General features: G+C 42.0%; 1 protein-coding gene across 1 annotated transcript in view; it reads right to left on the bottom strand.

The window, feature by feature from the left end:
- Nucleotides 1–2,209: 2,209 nt before the first annotated feature.
- The window catches only part of QARS1 (glutaminyl-tRNA synthetase 1), a 100,540-nt gene continuing 79,354 nt past the window's right edge, over nt 2,210–23,395 (bottom strand). Inside the window, exons 18-24 of the mRNA XM_056524780.1 lie at nt 17,982–18,125; nt 17,798–17,902; nt 14,922–15,014; nt 12,178–12,305; nt 6,146–6,212; nt 3,260–3,385; nt 2,210–2,654 (exon numbers count right to left, since the gene is read on the bottom strand). Of these exons, the coding sequence (XP_056380755.1) occupies nt 2,604–2,654; nt 3,260–3,385; nt 6,146–6,212; nt 12,178–12,305; nt 14,922–15,014; nt 17,798–17,902; nt 17,982–18,125 (714 nt within the window). The 3' untranslated portion in view covers nt 2,210–2,603. The remainder of the gene's footprint in view (nt 2,655–3,259; nt 3,386–6,145; nt 6,213–12,177; nt 12,306–14,921; nt 15,015–17,797; nt 17,903–17,981; nt 18,126–23,395) is intronic.

Raw genomic sequence — 23,395 nt, 5'->3', positions numbered from 1 at the left:
CATAAGGTCTGAAGAGTGAGGCTCACATTCTCCAGAGCCGGGGCTCTGGTCGGGGCTTTGATGCGAAGGTTGTCCAAGTTGGGTATCACCGAGACCGCTCTTGACCGTAAAAGAGCTACCACAGGCGCCAGAATCTTGGTAAAGACTCGTGGCGCTGTGGCCAGACCGAAGGGGAGAGCCACAAATTGATAATGACCTTCCGGAACCGCAAAGCGGAGGTACCGCTGGTGTACGGGAAAAATTGGAACGTGGAGGTAGGCATCCTTGATGTCCACTGAGGAAAGAAACTCCCCTTGATCCATAGATGCCACCACCAAACGGTGAGATTCCATTCAGAAATTGCAGATAAGAAGATGGTGGTTAAAATGTTTGAGATCCAGGATTGGCCGCACAGAACCGTTTTTCTTGGGAACCACGAAAAGATTGGAATAAAAACTCAGAAAGCGTTCTGTGAGGAGAACTCTGCACCGTGCTGAGGGAGAGAGAAAAGAAGCCGGCCAATAGGAGGAAGAGGCCGGGTCAGGGCAAGGAGCTCTGCGATTGGCCCCTGCACGGCCCCAACGCGCGCACGCACTGGTGGCCCTTTTCGCGCTGCTGAGGCACTTATGCGGCCAGGTGGGCGGAGCTAACGTCCGCCGGGCCGTTGAATATATACAGCGGGACTCCTCTGTAATGGCGCCTGCTCCGAACCCCGAGCGCACATGCCACCTGTAGTGAGTCCTGTGCACCCGGAAACGGAGCGGGTGAAGTGCTGTCGGCAGCCGCGGCTGCCGTAAGTGAAAGTAAAAAAGGCGCAAGCCGCTCGCTGGGAGAAGCCTGCGGCGTTTACAGTAAAACACACGCTTCTAATAAAGTGCCCTTACAGACAAACACTGCCCCATAGCTCCACATATAATAAAAAATACTGCCCCTGCAGGGAATAAGTATCCCCCAGCCAGTCCAATCTTCTGTAGGATAGGGCCAAAAAACAAAGGGTCTCCAGCTGTTGTAAGACCTAGGGAGAAAAAGATACTCATCTATGCTGAAGAACTTACCTAAAGAAGTCTTCAGACTGTAGTCTTAAGTCAGCATTTTCACCTGCGGCAAGCCAAGCTCATAGCGAGGTGAACAGGGAGGTAGGGGGACCCGGACCCATGAGGTACAATCCCAAGCGCTGACCGTTGGCGAGAGGGGGTTAGCAGTACATCCAAGATGCCTGCCACCTCTCGCAATGGGGAAACAGTGAACATTGCGTTCCTGAGTCCCCACCTGAAAACAGAAATAAAAAGGAATAAAGAACTAACACATTCCCTAAACCTAAAAAAATAATTAAAAAAAAAAGATATGAGACTTGGTCTGGAGAAAACCATACCATGTCCACCTCCTTAAGACACTAAGCAAAAACTGAATTGCTCAGTGGCCTGGAGGCGGGTATATCCTGCTGGGAGGAGCCGACTTTTTGGTTATCATAGTGTCAACCTCCTAGAGATAGCAGCATATACCCAGAGTCTGTGTCCCCCAATGGAGCCGATAGAGAAAGCATAATATGGCAGCGCTGTGCTAGGAACAGTAACCAGAGGAGATTATCTGGGATAGACAGTGTAGCTGCGCGGCTTGTACATCGCTGTGTCCACCAACGACTAATGCTAAGGCTACATGTCACTGACAGGTGAGTGTCATGGCTGCACACAGGAGGGGAGCAGCAGTTATGATGTCTCCCCTGTCCCTAATGCTTACTCAGTGAGCTGATGGCGATGGAGCACCTCCTGGCATTGTGTGGTCACCGCCAGCAGCTAGGGAATTGTCCCCAGTCATGGTGGAGGCCTGACACTGTGCAGGAACAAGCAGAGCTGAGCTTATTACAAAAACCTCTCATCGCAGCAGTATGAGGAATTATAGGAGAGTCTGTATCTATGGGTGATCAATACGGAATCTCAGGATTATTCACACTGGCATCATGGCAATGTTTCAAGTAACAGAACAGATCACAGCATACCCATGAATCCTGTAAAAACGGAACCTGTGATGCCAGTGTGAACTGAGGCTTAGTAGCATCATACAGGAGAAGCCCTGGTTCACACACAATGGGCATACGTATCAAGTAAGTGTTTACAATATGTCTACAGCACTGCAGAATGTGTTGGTGCTATATTATTTTTAGCATGGAGTTTTTAATCCCAGATTACTTACATTCACAAATTTATTTTACTAAAACATTTTGATACATATTTTCAAAAACTATTAAAAAATGGGCAGGGCAATGCATTTTCGCTTTCAGTTTTCAGCCAAACTCAGCCTAAATTTTCAGTATCCCTAGTAAATACAAACAATATCCCTTGTAAATACAAATAATACCGAATATCTTTCCTATAATGGTTGTATGGCTCCTCCTACAGGCATAAAATTGAATAGCAACATATTGACTGGCCAGAAGCATATAGATTGAGACTGGATTAAATAAGAGCATTTTTATTATTTTTCAATTGCATACAGTTATAAAAACCAACTGGTCTTTGGATGAAGCCTCCTCCCCATCTCAGTTAAGGCAAGCGGTTGTTCTGGGTTGTTGTGCAAAGCCTTCTTGAGCATCTTGTTTAGTATTGGCAAGACTGGTTACATAGGCTTTACACCTTCCCTGGATCTTCCTTCAGTGTGACAGTCCTATTAAATACAATCTATAAGAGAAGAGGAACCAGAACAGGTTATTAGAGAACCAACTGGACCAAAGAGTTACTTTTATGTATGTCCCTATGAAGTTATCAGCCACTGAGATGGCTTTGGACCTGGTTGACAAACTGTTTTAATATGTTAGCTCTATACTAAGAATTAACCGAATTTATAGACCAAAAAGCCAGAGGCTGCACTACTGATGGCCTAAAGAGTGGCACTGCCTATACATGAGACTAACGATATAAAAGAGGAGCCAAACAAAGTCTTCATGAGAAAAGTGAACCCATACAGATCAGCACAGGACATGTAATGAACGCTATCAGTAGTGCAGCCTTAAGCTTTGGTCTGGTACATTTCTATTTCTGACTATTTCTTATACATTGAAATATTTTTTCCACGTACACTCCAGGACCATTTTTTCTTCTGTCAGATTGCGTAGTGTGCGAGAGGTGAAATAGCAGGGAGACACAATATCCCCCACATTGGAAATCCCACTGGTCTATAATCTAGCATCACTTCTTGTCCCAGCATATACCATCTATGTGCGGGGGGGTTTTAGTGATGCTTGAAACCTCTACAATGAGAACATTAAGATAACATGCAGACTGACCTTGACTTGAGTGGTGTCTGGATCCACAGAAAAATACCCCAATCTTTCAAACTGGAATTTATCCAGGGCTTTGCAGCTCTTAACAGACTGATCCACCAGGGCATCAGAGATCACGGTCAGGGAGTCCTGTTAATAGGAAGTTATGAATACAGGAAATATACAGAAAGGAGCATTGCGATAAAAAGACTCTACACTAGTAGGCATCCTATATTTGAACAGTCTTTCAAAATAGGATGCACACCACATACATCAGATATGTACAGAAAAGCTTAAATTAGCAAATATCCTCATGGTTTGGGATAACCATGTATTTATTATCCCTTAAATGGAATCTGTCACCTGGAAATTACCTATAACTGCAGACAATTTGATATTAGTGCAATTTATTTATGTTCATGGTGCAAGCTGGCCATAGTGAAGTGACAAAAATCCCTGGCCAAAGCACTGATGCACTGTTCTGGTTTGATGACAGACAGGGCTCAGCTTTCAACACTCTAATAAAACCTTGCACATGTACCATACTTTTGTATTGAAGTGCCACAGTCCAGAAGCAGAGTGCATATGCATGATTTCAACAGGGCTTGACACAACGCACATCTATAAAAAGTTTGTGTCTTTCTTATTGCACTAATACTATAATAATTGTGACAGCAGGTATATAGGCGATTTTCAATTTTTTATTTTTACCATTCTATTTTTGCAATACAAAATATATTTTTAAAGCATCATATTGGAGTACATATATCTGTGATTTAAGCTTTTAGAGTTTGTTTTTGCAACAGTATTGTATGGGGTTTATTGGCAGGGATCATTGAGAAGACACCCTCTATTTATTTTGATAACTTCTTTACCGCAGTCATAACAGATTGAGGCATGCAAGGGGTAAATAGCCAAGAACTGAATTATCTCTGATCTCAGCTGTTGCCAGGGATGGTTAGCTCTGGGTGATGGCGCTGGCACAGCTTCTGTGCCTGTAAGGCTTATAGACACAGGTAATAGAGCTGGGCAGTATGACCCAATGTGTGTATCATGGTATTTTTGTAACTTATGGCGGTTCCACGGTATATAACTGTATTTCTTTCACACCCCCCCCCCCCCCAAATCATGTGACCCGCTAGCGCTGTTCTGCTCCCCCCCACCAAATCATGTGACCCGCTAGCGCTGTTCTGCTCCCCCCAAATTAATTATCAGCCCAGCGGGGTACTACTCACATATGTCACCCGCAAGCACTGCCCTCCTCCTCTTTGTTGGGGGCCGCCTGCGCTGGAACTCTATACTGTACGCCAGTGGTCTCCAACCTGCGGACCTCCAGATGTTGCCAATGGCTGGAAGTTGTAGCTTTGCAATAGCAGGAGGTCCACAGGTTTGAGACCACTGCTGTACGCTGTATCCCTATGCCCGGGCTGCAAAAGATAAAGAAAATAAACTTTAACTTACCTACGGCGGCCTTACGCTGTTCCTTGGGACTGGAACGTCGGACAGCCGTCAGCCTATCACCGGCCGGAGCGATGTCCCGCCCCGGGCAGTGATAGGCTGAGCCCACTGTCATGTAAGAAGCCGGCCAGAGCTCCTTACATGACAGTGGGCTCAGCCTATCACTGGCCGGGGAGGACATCGCTGCGGTCGGCGTTAAGCTGACGGCTGTCCGACGTACCTGTCCCCAGCGTAAGGCCGACGTAGGAAAGTTAAAGTTTATCTTCTTTATCTTTTGCAGCCCGGGCATAGGTATACAGCGTACAGCAGTGGTCTCAAACCTGCGGACCTCCTGCTGTTGTAAAGCTACAACTTCCAGCCGTTGGCTGTCCGGGCATGCTGGGAGTTGGTAGTTTTGCAACATCTGGAGGCCCGCAGGTTGGCGACCACTGGCGTACAGTATATAGAGTTCCAGCGCAGGCGGCTCCCAACAAAGAGGAGGGCAGTGCTTGCGGGTGACATGTGAGTAGTACCCCGCTGGGCTGATTTGGGGGGGGGAGCAGAACAGCGCTGGCGGGTAACATATGATTAGTTCCCTGATGTGGGGACAGCGCTGCGCTGGGCTGATAATTCATTTCCGAGGGGGAGGGGCCCAACCGATATTACGGTATGGGAAAAATTCATATCGTGCAGCCCAAAAATTTCGGTATTCGGTATGAACCGGTATACCACCCAGCCCTAACAGGTAAAAAAGAAAAATGTTTTAGATACATGTCAAAAGTTTTGATCAGTCATAATCTAAGTGTTCAGACCTCAAGTGATCACTAGAACAAGCAAAGGGAAGTACGTGCTAAGCACATTCTCAAATGGCTCCTTACCGTGTGACCAAGACAGACTCTCAGTGTCTCACACACACACACACACACACACACACACACACACACACACACACACACACACACACACACACACACATATAGGGAAAAGAAGTGCTCAGCTGCACACATCTCACCACGCTTGTCCTGAACATCATGTCCAAGTTTTTCAAAGAGACAGATACACTTTAAAACTTTACAAAAAAAAATAAAACATTTGGTAGAGGGTAACAAACAAACACAACCTATACTCACCTTTTCCTTCACTCTCAGTCCTGCTATTTTCCACCTCCAGAGTCCCCAGCAGAATTGTTCCAGTGACATCACTCTTGCATGTGACTGCTGATGCCATTGATTGGCTGCAATGGTCCTGTGCAGGTTACAGAAGGTCATCAGGGCACTCCTGCTTGGGACTCCAGAGTGGCAGCAGAATAGGACTGGGGGTGAGAGGAGAGGTCAGTCTTTTTCTCCCTTTCAATCCCTGACCCATTTTTTCTTCCATCTCCTACAGCATTATGGAACAGAGAACCATGATTGGCTTCTGGTTTTATTCTAGTGTGTTACAGTAGATAGACCTTTCACTTGTCCAGAAACGTACAGTGTTTAAATCACTTAAAAATCCACCAGGAACTTCAGAAGGATCTTCAGGACTCTTGTGCAGGAAGCTGAAAAAATATAAAAAGTAGTCCACATTTGTTCTTGCTTCATAAATGCAGATACAATATGTTCCTTTCATATTAACCCAGGAGTACAGCCACCGATACTATTTCTGCTATTTTTATTTTTTCTAATTAAAGATTTTATTTAATCATTTTCAAATTACAAAAAGATTTACGTTCTCTCATCCAACTTCTATGTTATACATACAAAAACACCCCCTTGTCCTACAAACATTGCCAAATATAGGGGCACGGAATCAGGAGGCCAGAAAACAACCATATAACTTCCCCCACCCCATATGTATCCCCTTTATATAAACTACTATGTGAAGGTCACTTTTAATATTTCATCTCAGTTGTCCAGTATCTCCCTTTCAATTGTTCCACTCCAACCTGTCCTCCTAGCTCCGTGCCCCCCTCACATCTCTCAAATTTACATAAAAACTAAAAAATAAAATAAAACTTCTCATAAAAAACATAAAAACTTCTCTAGCTCTTCCCCCTCCCTCCTTACAATATAACCTTCTATCCTCCTCACATTTTTATACCACTCAGCACAACTAGGGCTTCTAGGGGAAATCCAATTTTTAACAATCAAAAAACGGGCATAGAATAACATTCTTAAGCATATATTTTTTTCCTTTTACTGGTTTTAACCCTTTAACGACAATGGACGTAACTGTACGTCATGGTGCCGTGGTACTTAACGCACCATGACATACATTTACGCTCCGCCATGACAGCCATGCACCAGGGACCCGCCGGTAATAGCGGACATCCGCTATCGCGCGGATGTCCGCCATTAACCCCTCAGATGCCGTGATCAATTACCGCCCTGTAGTCGCCTGTAATCAGTCCCGGAGCGAACACGCTCCGAGGACCGATAAACGGGGTGCTGCGTGCAAGATCACGGGGGTCCCCAGCGGCGGGACTCCCGCGATCAGGCATTTTATCCCCTATCCTTTGGATAGGGGATAAGATGTCTAAGCGCCGGAGTACCCCTTTAAAGTAAAATAAAAAAAGTAAAAAAAATTAGAAAAATCCTCTCCCCCAATATGGTGAACAGCATAAACATTAAAAAAAAAGTCCAAAATTGCTGCTTTTTTTTATCACATTTTCTTTAAAAAAAAAAAAAATGGTACTGATAAAACTACAGATCACGGCGCAAAAAATGAACCCTCATACCGCTCCTTATACGAAAAAATTTGAAAGTTATAGGTGGTTAAAATAGGGCAATTTCAAACATACTAATTTTGTTAAAATAGTTTGAGATTTTTTTTTTTTTAAGCGGTACAATAATAGAAAAGCATATAACATGGGTATCATTTTAATTGTATTGACCCACAGAATAAAGACGACATCATTTTTACCATAAAGTGTACAACATGAAAACAAAACCTTCCAAAATGTGTTAAATTTCGGTTTTCTTTTTAATTTTCCCACATAAAAAAATATTTGACTGGTTGCGCCGTACATTTTATGGTAAAATAAGTGATGTCATTACAAAGTACAATTGGTGACGCAAAAAACAAGTCCTCATATGGGTCTGTGGATGGATGATTTTTAGAAGGCGAGGAAGAAAATACAAAAATAAAATTTGTCTGGTCCTTAACCCGATAATGACCATGGAGGTCTATACTCGTCCAATGGCTGTTAACGTGGTATGACGCGGGCTCCCAACTCAAGCCTGCGTCATACCAGCCGGCCCCCAGCTGATTCCTTTAGCTGGGGGCCGGCATTAATAGCCAACATGCAGCGATTACAGCTGCCGGCTATTAACCCTTTAGATTGCCGCTGTCAAAGTTGACAGCGCCGTCTAAAGGTGACTGTATTCTATCCCTGGTGGTCCAATGGGGTGGATCGCATTGATCTGTATGAGGAATCAAATGATTCCTCCTAAAAAGTACCCTAAGGGAACTAAAAGTGTAAAAAGAAAAAAAAAAAAGTTTAAAAACACATACATTAACCCCTTCCTTATTAAAAGTTTAAATCCCCCCCCTTTCCCCCACATTCCATATAAAAAGAAAATTGTCATTTTTACCGAAAAATGTACGCCGTAGAAACGACAGCCCCCAAAATTTACAAAATGTTTTTTTTTCTTCAATTTTGTGGCACAATGATTTTTTATTTCCGTTTCGCTGTAGATTTTTGGGTAAAATGACTGATTTCATTACAAAGTAGAATTGGTGGCGCAAAAAATAAGCCCTCATATGGATTTTTAGGTGCAAAATTGAAAGGGTTATGATTTTTAAAAGGTAAGGAGGAAAAAACAGAAAAAAGCTTTGTGGTTAAGGCCAAAATGGTCCTGGTCCTTAAGGGGTTAATACCTGAATCCTCACCCAAAAGTGCTATTAGGGGGGAAAACTTTCTGCTATTCAAAGTGTTACTGTCAATGTTATTTAAATTAACTTTTAATATGTTGCACAAACAAGCCAAAAGTTAAAGCTCAACTGTTGTCTATGGAAGCACCCAGGCCCAATGTGTCATACTGCAGCTCAGTGAATTGTTGGCCAAAGTGATGTCATGCCTCGGCCAGCGATTCACTTAGTTGCGATTGTACACACAATGGGCTGGGGTGCTTCCGTAGACAGTCACGCTGCAGGTCAGGAAGACTATCACTGCCAGTGCCTGGAGCAGAACACCAAAAGGCACCACAGGAACGTTTTTTTTTTGTTTTTTTTAACCCACGCAATGGCCATAATTTAACCCCTTAAGGACTCAGCCCATTTTGGCCTTAAGGACTCAGACAATTTAATTTTTACGTTTTCATTTTTTCCTCCTCGCCTTCTAAAAATCATAACTTTTATATTTTCATCCACAGACTAGTATGAGGGCTTGTTTTTTGCGCGACCAGTTGTCCTTTGTAATGACATCACTCATTATATCATAAAATGTATGGCGCAACCAAAAAAACACTTTTTGTGGGGAAATTAAAACAAAAAACGCAATTTTGCTAATTTTGGAAGGTTTTGTTTTCACGCCGTACAATTTATGGTAATAATGACGTGTTCTTTATTCTGAGGGTCAATACGATTAAAATGATACCCATTATTACATACTTTTATATTATTGTTGCGCTTAAAAAAAAATCACAAACTTTTTAACCAAATTAGTACGTTTATAATCCCTTTATTTTGATGACCTATAACTTTTATTTTTAAGTATAAGCGGCGGTATGGGGGCTCATTTTTTGCGCCATCATCTGTACTTTTTTTGATACCACATTTGCATATAAAAAACTTTTAATTAATTTTTTATAATTTTTTTTAAAATAAAATGTATTAAAAAAGTAGGAATTTTGGACTTTTTTTTTTCGTTCACGCCGTTCACCGTACGGGATCATTAACATTTTATTTTAATAGTTCGGACATTTACGCACGCGGCGATACCAAATATGTCTATAAAAAAAAAATTTACGCTTTTTGGGGGTAAAATAGGAAAAAATGGACGTTTTACTTTTTTATTGGGGGAGGGGATTTTTCACTTTTTTTTTACTTTTACTTTTAAATTTTTTTACTTTTTTTTTTTTTTACACTTGAATAGTCCCCATAGGGGACTATTCATAGCAATACCATGATTGCTAATACTGATCTGTTCTATGTATAGGACATAGAACAGATCAGTGTTATCGGCGATCTTCTGCTCTGGTCTGCTCGATCACAGACCAGAGCAGGAGACGCCGGGAGCCGCACGGAGGAAGGAGAGGGGACCTCCGTGCGGCGTTATGAATGATCGGATACCCGCAGCAGCGCTGCGGGCGATCCGATCATTCATTCAAATCGCGCACTGCCGCAGATGCCGGGATCTGTATTGATCCCGGCACCTGAGGGGTTAATGGCGGACGCCCGCGAGATCGCGGGCGTCGGCCATTGCTGGCGGGTCCCTGGCTGCGATCAGCAGCCGGGATCAGCCGCGCATGACACGGGCATCGCTCCGATGCCCGCGGTTATGCACAGGACGTAAATGTACGTCCTGGTGCGTTAAGTACCACCTCACCAGGACGTACATTTACATCCTGCGTCCTTAAGGGGTTAAAGAAAAATAAACTTCCTGACTGAATTCTCCTGACCCATGTTACCAGACCCATGTTAACTTTTGACATATCTATGCAACATGTCAAAATTCAAATGACAGTAATGCTTTAATATTAAGTTTTTACAACTTTCTAATAGTCTTTCAATTACATATCTTTACAGACAGAGGCTGTTTAGATTACTGTTTAGATTACAGATGATTGTCTAAAGTGGATGTAACTGTTAATACAAGTCTCAGCTTCAGGGTGCTTTAGGTCCCTACAGGTTTTTAACCCCTTAATGACGGAGTCCATTTTCACATGAAGGACCAGGCCAATTTTATTTTTGAGTTTTCATTTTTTCCTCCTCGCCTTCTAAAATCCATAACTCTTTCATATTTCCATCTACAGACCCATGTAAGGGCTTCTTTTTTACATGACCAATTGTACTTTGTAGTGAAACCTCAAATTTTACCATAAAATGTACGTCGAACCCAAGAAAAAATTTTTTTTAGGGAGGAAATTTAAATGAGAACCCAAATTTTGCACATTTTGGAGGGTTTTGTTTTCACACTGTACACTTTATGGTAAAAATGACATGTGTTCTTTATTCTGTGGGTCAATACGATTAAAATGATACCCATGGCTAGATACTTTTATACCGCTTAAAAAAATAAAAATAAAATCGAAAACTTTTTGTACAAAATCAGTAATCATAAATCGCCCTATTTTGACCACCTATAACTTTTTCATTTTTCCGTATATAGGGCGGTATGAGGGCTCATTTTTTGTGCCTTCATCTGTACTTTTTTTTAGATACCACATTTGCATATATAAAACTTTTAGATAATTTTTTTTTTATAAAATGTGACAAAAATGCAGCATCTTTGGAATTTTTTAATTTTTTTACATTTACACCATTCACCATACAGGATCATTATTATATATTTTGATAGTTCGGACATTTACGCATGCGGCGATACCAAATATGTTTATTAAAAAAAATGTTTATGCTTTTTTTTACTTTTTATTTTTAAATTTTTCGACTTATTTTTTTTACACTTATGTCCCCATAGGGGACTATCTATAGCAGTCATTTGATTTCTAATACTGTGCAGTGCTATGCATAGGACACAGCACTGCTCAGTATTATCGGTGATCTTCTGCTCTGGTCTGCTCGATCGCAGACCAGAGCAGAAGACCCCGGGAGACGGCCGGAGCCAGGTGAGGGGACCTCCGGCTGTCATGCTGGATGATCGGATCCCCGCGGCAGTGCTGCGGGCGATATGATCATCCAATCAAAGTGACGCAATGCCACAGATGCCGTGATCTGTATTGATCACGGCATTGGAGCGGTTAATGGCGGACATCCGTGGGATCGCGGATGTCGGCCATTACGGGCGGGTCCCCTGCTGCTGCTAGCAGCCGGAACGTGCCGTGTGTGACGCGAGCACCCTTCCGATGCTCGCGGTCATACACAGGACGCAAATGTACGTCCTGGTGCGGGAAGTCCTGCCAAACCAGGACGTACATTTACATCCGTGGTCGTTAGGGGGTTAAGGATCTGTACACAGGGATAATTGTCTATTCCCCATGCAGAAGAGCTCATATAACTAAAGGTACACATGAACTCTTAAGATAGAAAGAACCAAGTTTTTACAGACACTGACTACACTCTGCATTTTACGTTGACATTGCAGTGTCAACATCCAATGTAACTGACATATCTGTACATTTGATTTGCTTCTGAAACATACACGTGTGAAAGGTGAAATAGCAGGGAGACCGTATCCTCCCCACTATCTCACTGGTCTTTAATCTAGCATCACTTCTTGTCCCAGCGAGTACCATCACTCTGTTGGGGGGGGGGTTAGCAATGCATAATAAAGAACAAATGAACTTTAAAACCACTGCTAGTTATTATGTAGCCACACACTGATACAGTTGGAGGATACTTACAGTCTGTCATAGAGACGTACTTCACACATGAGTGGTTTTGACACCCAGTGGATAAAAGCTTTGGGCTTTTCAGCCACATCTGATTTTGTGCAGGTGACCTCCAGTTCTACCACTTCACCATTTCTATCCTGTTTGGGGGGGAAACAAAAATCCATGATATACATTGATCATCAATTTACTTACACATGTACCACCCAATGCAAACATTGCTACAGACAACCCTTTATGGCAACTGTATTCCATACTGTCAATGGCCTCTTTCAGCAGGACAAAGTCACACCACTGCAAACATTTTTCTAGTTGTGGTTTGAGGAATATGACAAGTTAAAAGGTGGATATAGTTTCATAACTTTGGCATTAAGTCATGTAAATATTGGATTAGTGCTGTCCATTTGACTACTTAGTCAAGAATGAGCAGTGATGGACAACTAGCTGTCAATCACAGTTTTGGTAACTTCCACATGACTACTTGGCTAGAATTAGCAGATATATACGTGAATAAGTAATACTGAAACGTTTCCCATAAAACTATATATGAGCCAGCTCAGCTCCTTGTGCTCTATAGCATTCTACCTGTAGATTTAATAACCAGTGAAAGATTGAATAAGCAGGCTATGGACACCTTCAAATGCATTTATTTATTATTGCATTGTATTATCTAATTTATGAACAGATAAAAAGGTCAACTTTCATTTGTTTCTAAAGAAGCTTAAAAGCTTGTTCAGAAAAGTAGTTATTAAAGCTGGAAACTGATTTTACTGAAGACACACCAGCCTTCAATATATGCAAAAACATGCAGCCTATAGAAGAGAAACTAAGCAATATTTTTTATTACAGACTTAATGGAAAACAGTTTTTACAATAAATAAATAAAAAAACATTTGAATGGTATTGATAACCTTTGATCTAATCAAGCATTTGTGTGCTGTGCCGGAAAAACAAGTCTGAGCCATGGAGGCTGCACCTTTCAACATTAAGGACTTGAAGGATCTGCTACTAATGTGTTTGTGCCAGATACACCAGCAATCCAAAACTCAACAAGGCATTGATATATTGATGGCATGAGGGTGACCTACTTAGTATAAAGTCAGGTGGCTTTGTTGTGAGGATTAATCTGTATACACTCTACAAGCAACCACATATTTAAATCCCCTTTTGGGGTCATAAAATTGCATTTCTGAAGGACTGAACCAAGACCCCTACAAAGAGCTCCTCTCATTTGTGTGCCATGATCCTTTAGGGGGCTGTAATGCAACATCAGACTTTGTACTTATATCATATTCCAAAGTAGTAGAAGCTGCCCTCCAAAATAGCAAAAAGCTGTGTCTTTATTCAACCAAAGTTACAAATGGTGCAATGTTTCAGCCAAACAATGAAGCTTGAGAAAGGCCTCATTGTGAGGCTGAAACATTGCATCTTTTGTAACTTTGATGGGTAAATAAAGACACAGCTTTTTGCTATTTTGGAGTGCCGCTTCTTCTACTTTGGAATATGCTGAATGTACTTAGTCAGGACCTGAGGAGCAGAGCACCCACTTAGGACTACAAGCCCTATTTTTTCATTGTTCGTACTTATTCCTATCTGTGTGAGAGCATCTCTTCTTGTCCCAGCTGTCATCAATACAGACAGGTGGGGGGTTTCAGAGGTGCACACCCTTAAAGAGGTACTCCGTTGGAAACATCTTTTCTTAGATGTTGGATCGAAGGGGGCCCGCCGCCGGGGACCCCCGCAATCTCCATGCCAGCAGCGGCGGCATCCGGAACGCGGAAGCTTGCAGCTTCCACGTTCATGACGTCACACCACGCAGACTCCATTCATGTCTATGAGAGGGGGGGGGGGGGATGGCTAGTGCACAGCCGTCATACCTCCTCCCATAGACATGAATGGAGGGGGCATGGGGGCTCGCATTGGCAGTCATCAGGCATGGAGTGGAGTTTGCTCCGTGCACCGAATGACAGGAGTGCCTTGCCGAAGATTGTGGGGTCCCCAGCAGTGGGACCCCTGCGAACTAACAATCCTTTGGATATAGGATAAGATGTTTTCAACGGAGTACCCCTTTAATACTATATAATCATGAGTGGCTGGGAGGTGAGGCTGAATGAAACAGGCTGTTGCACTTGAGCAGATGAGCCCCACCTCTTTGACACTTGACTGATATAAAATTGCCTTTTTTGTTTAATTTTGGCAACCACCAGTAGAGGTACACTTTGCTTTTATATTCTTCTAACAGCTATTCAATGGTGTCTGCAGTTCTTAGCAGCAAATACAGCTGACATGTTTTCAATACACAGCATGTTCTACTGGATCTATCTGTATTGGTACTGTTTGTAGCCCCATAGAAGCCAATGGGTTGGTTTTTATGGAAAATCTGAAAAAGCGTGTCATATCAGTGAAGCTTAAAAAAATAAAAAAAATTAAAATACCAAAAATGAAAAAAATAAAAAAACAAACAAACAAACACAGAATCAGGTGTAGTGAACTGGAGTAGCAGGAGAAAGCTGGCCTATTTACAACACAAGCTGTATGCTAGGCTACAAGCACATTAGAGGCCCCTGTGAACACAAAGCAGCTCCTAGCGTTCCATACGCCATAGTTACAGTATTACATTCTCATTTGTGATTACAGCATTATTCCTCATAGGAACGTATGATCTAAACCTAGTTAGTACAAGCCCAGTCTACCAACAAGCTGCAGAAATTGACATATGTAACATACATAAGGAGAATACAGCATCAAACACTCACCTTTATGATGTTCTGTACAGAGATGACATACCCGGCGTGTCTAAGGCCAACTGACTGGTCTGGGGTCAGTCGCTTATATCCTTTCTCCATCACCTATGAAAATAACACATTAAATAGAAAGTTCATATATGGACATGGATTATATTGATCTTTAGTTATCTGTTGCCAGCGGTATAGCAGCTATATATTAGGAAATACTGAGCAGATTCATTTACATATTTGTTGAAACAGATTCCAAATAGCCAATCTTTTATTCATCCAAATCTCTTTTTGTTCTTGGCTTAAGAGTCCAGAGAGTGGTCCTACTCAGTGATTGACAACCTTAACCTGTATGAGTATACTTAGAGATAACTGGGTCAACTTTAGAAATATCTACCTACTTACCTTACAGCTCCCGCACTGGTTCACCTCCATACCACAAGAATTCCTGCTTGTGTAAGCCTTATCGGAATATTATTGTTCACATTAAAAGTAGCTGTCAATCTCTCCTTAGGGTTGCTCACTGGCTACTAAGCCCAGTAGAGCTTCAGATGAATACATAACTAGTTATATTGAATATTTTTTCACAAATCTATATAAATCTGCTCAGCTTCTAGAACATACTCCCAACAGATTCGATTGCTTAGTGACAATGAGGGGAATTCATCAAGCTGTTTAAATTGTTTTTTTTAAACCTAAAATTGTCTCAAAAAAAAGTCTGTCACTTCCCCTGCGACTTTTGCTATAGATCATATCTGACAGTGAACTACAACGTGCAGTGCTTTAGACTAGTTTTATGCAGTGAGCACTGATTCATTATCTGCAGCTTTTCTTTGAAAGTCTAAAAAAAAAAAAAAAAAAAAGTCTTAAAAAAAAGTATTGTGATGTACACAAGAACTCACACCATGTCACTGCAGCCCTGAAAAGCAAGCTAAACAAGTAGCATGGGCATAGGAGCTAATTAAATCATCAAGTGGCGTGCCACCTTTGGTGAATTTGGAGCAGTAAGGTACATTCTTAGGTGACTTTTCACATCTATAATAGCACATATACTAGTAAAATATTAATTCCTTCGCAACCCTGGCTTTCATGGGGTAGTCTGCCCCTATATTCCGCCTCTGGCAGACAGGAGGTCTATACAATGTCGCCTCCTTTGTGGATAGGTCCAGACGTCACCTTTACACCTACAATGAACTGACACAGAAATATGACATATTGGGCCCTCATGCATTCCATTACTTAAAAGCCTTTAGTTACCTCCGTAGTGTCACACAGCACTTCACCAACAAGGATTGGGACGACCCCTTCCTCTTGCTGACTAACTCAACTCAGCTCAGCTCTGCTCAGAACATATAACCAAGTACTACCATATATTGACACGCAAATTTAACTACTCGAGTGTCATGACTGGCATGTCCTACTGGACGATGGTACTGGATGACATCACAACTGAAGATCTCCTACAGGCCTTGACGAACGCAGCTAAACACCTTGCCTTCTGCGCTCTAATGGGAGATTGCCTACAAAATCACACATAGGGTGTACATCTCCCCCATAGGGTTTATCCCATTGGCAACAAAGTGGACCACACGTGCTCAAAATGTGGAGCCCCTCACACGGACCTCTTCCATTGTTCTTGGTCCTGCCCTTCTATTAAAACCTTCTGGGAGCAAGTTCGGGTGTACATGGCCTCTCTTCTCTGCCTCGATTGTCCTCTTACACCCTACTGGTGTATATTTGGCATTCCTCCTGACTCCTCCTTGGCGAGAATAGTCCATGACAAAAGGCTGCTGTTCTATATCTCTGCTCGGAAGTCTATAATTCATTGTTGGATTTCTAGCTCACCCCCCTCCATCCGTCTTCTCCTTGAAAAACTTGTCTTCCTATTCCGTATGGACTGGATAGAATCTTCCTTACTCAAGGAGAAGCGGGTAAAATGCTTTTTCCTTACCTGGATCAGATTCTACACCTATTTCCTACACACATTAGACAAAAGCTGAAGGACTGCTTTGGGCACACTACTTTGTACCTGGACCATGATATAGGTGGTGTAGACCCACTAGATCTCTACTAGTATCACTCATCCCTCACCAGCAAGTTCTGGAATCGGACTCTTACTTCTCTGTGTGTCCAGATCCATCTCCCTCCCTCTCCCTCCCCCTCAGTTTTCTCTGGTTATTTTGGGTTCAGCCTCTGGATATATTACCCGTACAGATGTCTGTGTTATATGCTTTTCTTTTACTTCCCTAGATTGCAAGCCATGGCAGACTAAGAGGCTGGATATCCCCCGCTATGTGCCTTCTAACATCCGTGGGTCACCTCCACTGCACTACTCAGGCTGAACCCTCCCATCCCCCGGCTGGCTGAACCCTCCCCTGTCCCAGTTTCCCTCCCCTCACTGTTTTGTTATATTGATTGTACAATGATTACAAGTCAAGTCATAGTCAACCATAAATTAACTGTCACTAAAGGCACAAAAGTGGCCTCATCTTGACCTGTTATGGTGTATCCTATAATCATGCCCTAAATTGACTCCTTAACAACATTGGAAGTCCTGGTGCCCTGGTACTTAACAAATCAGGACGTATATTTACGTCCTGAGTAACGTTTAGACTATGAAGAGCGCAGGAGCTGCGATCGCTTCATAGACAGCGAATCTTTGAAGCTAATGGCGGACAATTGCCAATGCCTGGCATTAACCCTTTAGTACCTTACTATCACTATTAGTGATGGTCACCTTCACATGTCTCATCTAAATACCTCAGAAATGGATGGATTACAAAACTGGACTTTCCACATAGACCATGAGAAGCTAAAAGTACAAACAAGCAAAACTTTATGTTCCATTGTAAGCTGTTAAAGACTGGTCATAGACACAGATCAATTTAATCGCTTACCTCTCTGAAATCTGTCGTCTCAATGTAGATCGTGGAGGAGAATGGCACACTGTGGAAACCTTTAGACTCGTCTGCTGGGAAGTTTGGGACTCTGACATCAATTGCCTGTCAGAATACAGAGGTCACATTACAGGAAGACAAACCAAAAATTGACATAATCAAAGAACATTAATCATCCAGTAACCTCATCTCCAGGGAAGTTGGTGATTGTAACTTTCAGGGGTTCTAGCACAGCCATAATCCTGGGTGCTGTATCATTCAGGACCTCACGGACACACGATTCCAGCAGATGAGGCTCCATTGTTGTCTGAGCAACTGTAACACCAACCTGTATATAGAAGCATATTAACATACACAGAACATAAAAACGCATAAACAATACTAAATACGTATTAAAGTTGTATACTTGTTCATAGGGGGCAGTATTACAATAGTCATACTTTTATATGAAGGCAGTATTATAGAAGTTATTTAATTGTACAAGGGGTAGTATAACAAACATATACAGTATACCCCTGACATACTATCGTAAGTTAAAAACAATGACCTCTCAGGGAGGCCATCATAAGTTAAATACAGCATCAACTTACGATGCTTCTGTATGTTGGGTGCAGTAACAAAAGCAGCTATCTGGTAGAGCTGGCTGATATAGCTGCTGCCGCTCTACTTTATGTGCACCATCCCACTGCTGCTGAACACACCATAATGTACTGCATGCTGTAATAGGACACAGTGAGTCCCCAATACTCACTGTGTCTCTGTACAGCCTTTGGTTCCTGGATTCCCCCTCTATAGGACTGCACCCTCAGTAAAGTGCATCGATATCTACTTAGCCTGCAGCTCCTTGCTGCAGATGCTCAATCACCTGCTGAGCCGCCATCCCTCTTCCCACAAGGAGGGTCCCAGTGAAGTGTGACACTCAGCGTAAAGTGCAGTTATTTATGAGTACATATGTCAAACATCACATACACTACCTTACACGAAGAAGAATAGAATATCGGCACTTACCGGTTCGGCTTGAAAGTCTTTGTTTATTCAAACATACTCACATGAGGAATACAAAGGAAGAGGGTGGTGGGGGGATAGTGAACGGCGACCGAGCTCCTGTTTCGCACGCTTTGGCGTGCTTTGTCCGGCCATGACTCTAATTACCTGTGACTGCTATTTATATAAGTGAACCTAGTGCTCCACCTATTATATCCCTGCACACCTCTCACATGTGCAGGCGACGTGAAAGGTTCGGGGGGGGGGTATGGGGTTGAGTGTGTTAAAACCAAGGCTAGAAGCACGCTGATAGCTCTGATCTATCATTTAACCCTATATTGCCTGTAGCATTTGCTTTTATGATCCATAGAGTTTCTGTACATAGGAGTTTCTGATCTATACGTTCATATTTATTGCTAACAATTTTCTCTATGCCCAAAAAGCGTACGACTTCATGATTATTGTCGTGGGCCTCTTTTACATGGGCTTGGAGACGTGATGCACCTGGTCTCCCAGTGCGTATGGTATAAAAATGTTCCCTGATACGCATCTGGAGCTGGCGTTTTGTCTGCCCTATGTAAAAGAAGCCACACCGGCATATAATGGCATATACAACGTTCTTAGTCCGGCAAGTAATTAGACCCTGTATAGTATGAAATACTGATCCAAGTCTGACATGTTTGGTTTCCCAATTAAATCTACACCAATTACAGTTTTTACATGGAAAATTGCCCTTAGGTGCTACGTTACTCAGCCAGGTCTCTTTCTGTTTATTATTTTTATTATTTCTTTTCCTCAATGTGTCGCCTATAGTGATATTTTTCCTATAAGTGATACGAGGCTTGAACTTGGCTCTTTTTTGCAAATCCTCATCGGCCTCTAGCAGGAACCAATTCCTCCTGATCGCTCTCTCTATTGCGGAATTCATCGGAGAGTTCTGAAAGACAAAGGTGAACCTTTCTCTCTGTCCATCCGTGTCTTTAATTCTACTTTTTTCTTTCAGTAGATCTATCCTTTTTTATTTCTCGTCTCTTTCTCTACTGTTTCTTATTATCTCTTCTGGGTATGCACGTTCTCTCAATCTATTCTCCAACTCCTCTGCCTGTTTCTTATAGGTTGTGTCATTGCTATTGTTACGCTTTAAGCGGACATATTGTCCATAGGGAATGTTCTTTTTAGTAATAAACCTGTGTAAACTGTTAAAATGCAACAATGTGTTTTTCACCACTGATTTCCTGTAATTCTCAGTTACTATGTGTCCTTTTTCATTAATGAGTTTCAAATCCAGAAATTCTAAGCTGCTGCCACCGAAGTGGCTAGTAAAATGCATATTAACCGTATTCTCATTTAAATATGCTATGAACTTACTGAACAATGCTTCTGACCATGTCCACACTACTATGATGTCATCTACATAACGATGATACATTTTTATGTAGGAAATGTAAGGATTTTTACTATTGTATACATAAGCGTTTTCAAAGATGCCTAGAAACAAAGAACTAAGTTCAAATGTCATTAACCTTACTGATGACCCGTTTGATATGGCTACCATATCTCTCCTTTCAAAAGGACTGAACTATGGTCTTACAGAAAGCTTTAACGATGTGACTTTTGAAATTGACTTGGCACGAGCAGTTTGTGAAATTAGTTTACATAAGTTTTTCATTAATAAACCCATGTATAGTCAGCAGTATAGTGAAAGAAAAAACAAGAGACCAGCAGCACACAGAAAAATTGGTGCAAAAAAGGTGGAGGTTTATTGCATTATCCCAGTGTACAAAAGAAGCGAAGTTTCAGCGACCTCTCGTCGCCGTTCTCAAGCTCCAGCAGTATAGTGAGAGTAACAATCCAGTTAATATAGGCCCCCTCGATTTTTTCCCTCCTGATACTAATAACACAGATCGAGAATGTATTATGATGTTGGCCACAGGGTTCGAATACAGCGGAGAGTTGAACACTAGCCCAGTAGATAATAAGTGGTTTAATAAGGGGAAAAAAATCTAAAAATTTACCCCACCAACTACACAGGGCAGTAGTATAGAATCTTTTACAAAAGCAGTTAAAAGACATAAAGGCTATGATTTACCCTAGTCCAACTTAAAATCTCACTAATTTAGAAGCACAGGCATTGAAAAAACTAGAAAAAAAGAGAGGACCTCACTATCATACGTGCCGACAATGGGGGTAGCATAGTGGTGCAGTACATGGCTGAATATGAAGAAGAAGCCGCAAGGCAGCTTGCAGACACAGATACCTACACCCCCTTGTCGACCGATCCAACTCATAAGATCCTCACAAATCTGAAATCTTTCTTACATGGGTATGTCAGGAAAAACGTACAGTCGGAAAAAAATGCTGAAAAGCTTCTGCCTGACATTGCGAAACCTGCACGTTGGTACCACTTACCTAAGGTTCATAAGTTGCTGAGCCGACCACTAGGAAGGCCAATTGTGGCCGGGATCGGCTCAGCGACCGAATTCTTGTCTCAGTACCTAGATTGGATGCTGAGTCCTTTGCAAACCTCAATCTTGTCATATGTCAAGGACAGTAAGCACCTCCTCCAAATGATGAACGATGTTCATCTGGAAGAGGGACATAGTCTCTGCTCTATAGATGTCACCAGCCTGTATACCCGTATCCCACATTGTGCGGGTATATAGGCTGTTAAGGAGTCCCTCGTATATGCTAATGCATCAGAAAATATGGTGGAATTCATCACAGAGGGTCTGTCATTTGTCCTTAACAATAACACTTTCCTGCACGGAGAACAATGGTATAAACAGGAGACCGGTACCCCGATGGGTAGACCGGTCGACTGTACATATGCAAATTTGTTTCTAGGCATCTTTGAAAAAACTTATGTATACAACAGTAAAAATCCTTACATTTCCTACATAAAAACGTATCATTGTTATGTAGATGACATCATAGTAGTGTGGACTGGGTCAGAAGCATTGTTCAGTAAGTTCATAGCATATTTAAATGAGAATACGGTTAATATGCATTTTACTAGCCACTTCGGTGGCAGCAACTTAGAATTTCTGGATTTGAAACTCATTAGTGAAAAAGGACACATAGTAACTGAGAATTACAGGAAATCAGTGGCGAAAAACCCATTGTTGCATTTTAACAGTTCACACAGGTTTATTACTAAAAAGAACATTCCCTATGGACAATATGTCCGCTTAAAGCGTAACAATAGCAATGACACAACCTATAAGAAACAGGCAGAGGAGTTGGAGAATAGATTGAGAGAACGTGCATACCCAGAAGAGATAATAAGAAAAAGTAGAAAAAGAGCCGAAAAATAAAAAAGGATAGATCTACTGAAAGAAAAAAGTAGAATTAAAGACACGGATGGACAGAGAGAAAGGTTCACCTTTGTCTCTCAGAACTCTCCGATGAATTCCGCAATAGAGAGAGCGATCAGGAGGAATTGGTTCCTGCTAGAGGCCGATGAGGATTTGCAAAAAAGAGCCAAGTTCAAGCCTCGTATCACTTATAGGAAAAATATCACTATAGGCGACACATTGAGGAAAAGAAATAATAAAAATAATAAACAGAAAAAGAGACCTGGCTGAGTGACGTAGCACCTAAGGGCAATTTTCCATGTAAAAACTGTAATTGGTGTAGATTTAATTGGGAAACCAAACATGTCAGACTTGGATCAGTATTTCATACTATACAGGGTCTAATTACTTGCCGGACTAAGAACGTTGTATATGCCATTATATGCCGGTGTGGCTTCTTTTACATAGGGCAGACAAAACGCCAGCTCCAGATGCGTATCAGGGAACATTTTTATACCATACGCACTGGGAGACCAGGTGCATCACGTCTCCAAGCCCATGTAAAAGAGGCCCACGACAATAATCATGAAGTCTTACGCTTTTTGGGCATAGAGAAAATTGTTAGCAATAAATATGAACGTATAGATCAGAAACTCCTACGTACAGAAACTCTATGGATCATAAAAACAAATGCTACAGGCAACATAGGGTTAAATGATAGATCAGAGCTATCAGCGTGCTTCTAGCCTTGGTTTTAACACACTCCCCCACCTTTCGCGTCACCTGCACACGTGAGAGGTGTGCATGGATGCAATAGGTGGAGCACTAGGTTCACTTATATAAATAGCAGTCACAGGTAATTAGAGTCCTGGCCGGACGAAGCACGCCAAAGCGTGCGAAACAGGAGCTCGGTCGCCATTCACTATCCCCCCCACCACCCTCTTCCTTTGTATTCCTCATGTGAGTATGTTTGAATAAACAAAGACTTTCAAGCCGAACCGGTGAGTGCCAATATTCTATTCTTCTTCATGTAAGATTTATGAACACTGCCTACTACATCAGAGCACCACCGAAGGCACCTTACGCTACATTAGCATCCACCCGACATCCGGAGTTCCACTAAGAAACACAGTGCTGCACTATCTTCTATGTGAACTGATCAGAAGCATTGTTCAGTAAGTTCATAGCATATTTAAATGAGAATACGGTTAATATGCATTTTACTAGCCACTTCGGTGGCAGCAACTTAGAATTTCTGGATTTGAAACTCATTAGTGAAAAAGGACACATAGTAACTGAGAATTACAGGAAATCAGTGGCG

The sequence above is a fragment of the Hyla sarda genome, chromosome 6 (genome assembly GCF_029499605.1).
Source record: "Hyla sarda isolate aHylSar1 chromosome 6, aHylSar1.hap1, whole genome shotgun sequence".
NCBI classification, from domain to species: Eukaryota; Metazoa; Chordata; class Amphibia; order Anura; family Hylidae; genus Hyla; species Hyla sarda.
This window is presented reverse-complemented; position numbering and strand designations above follow the sequence as displayed.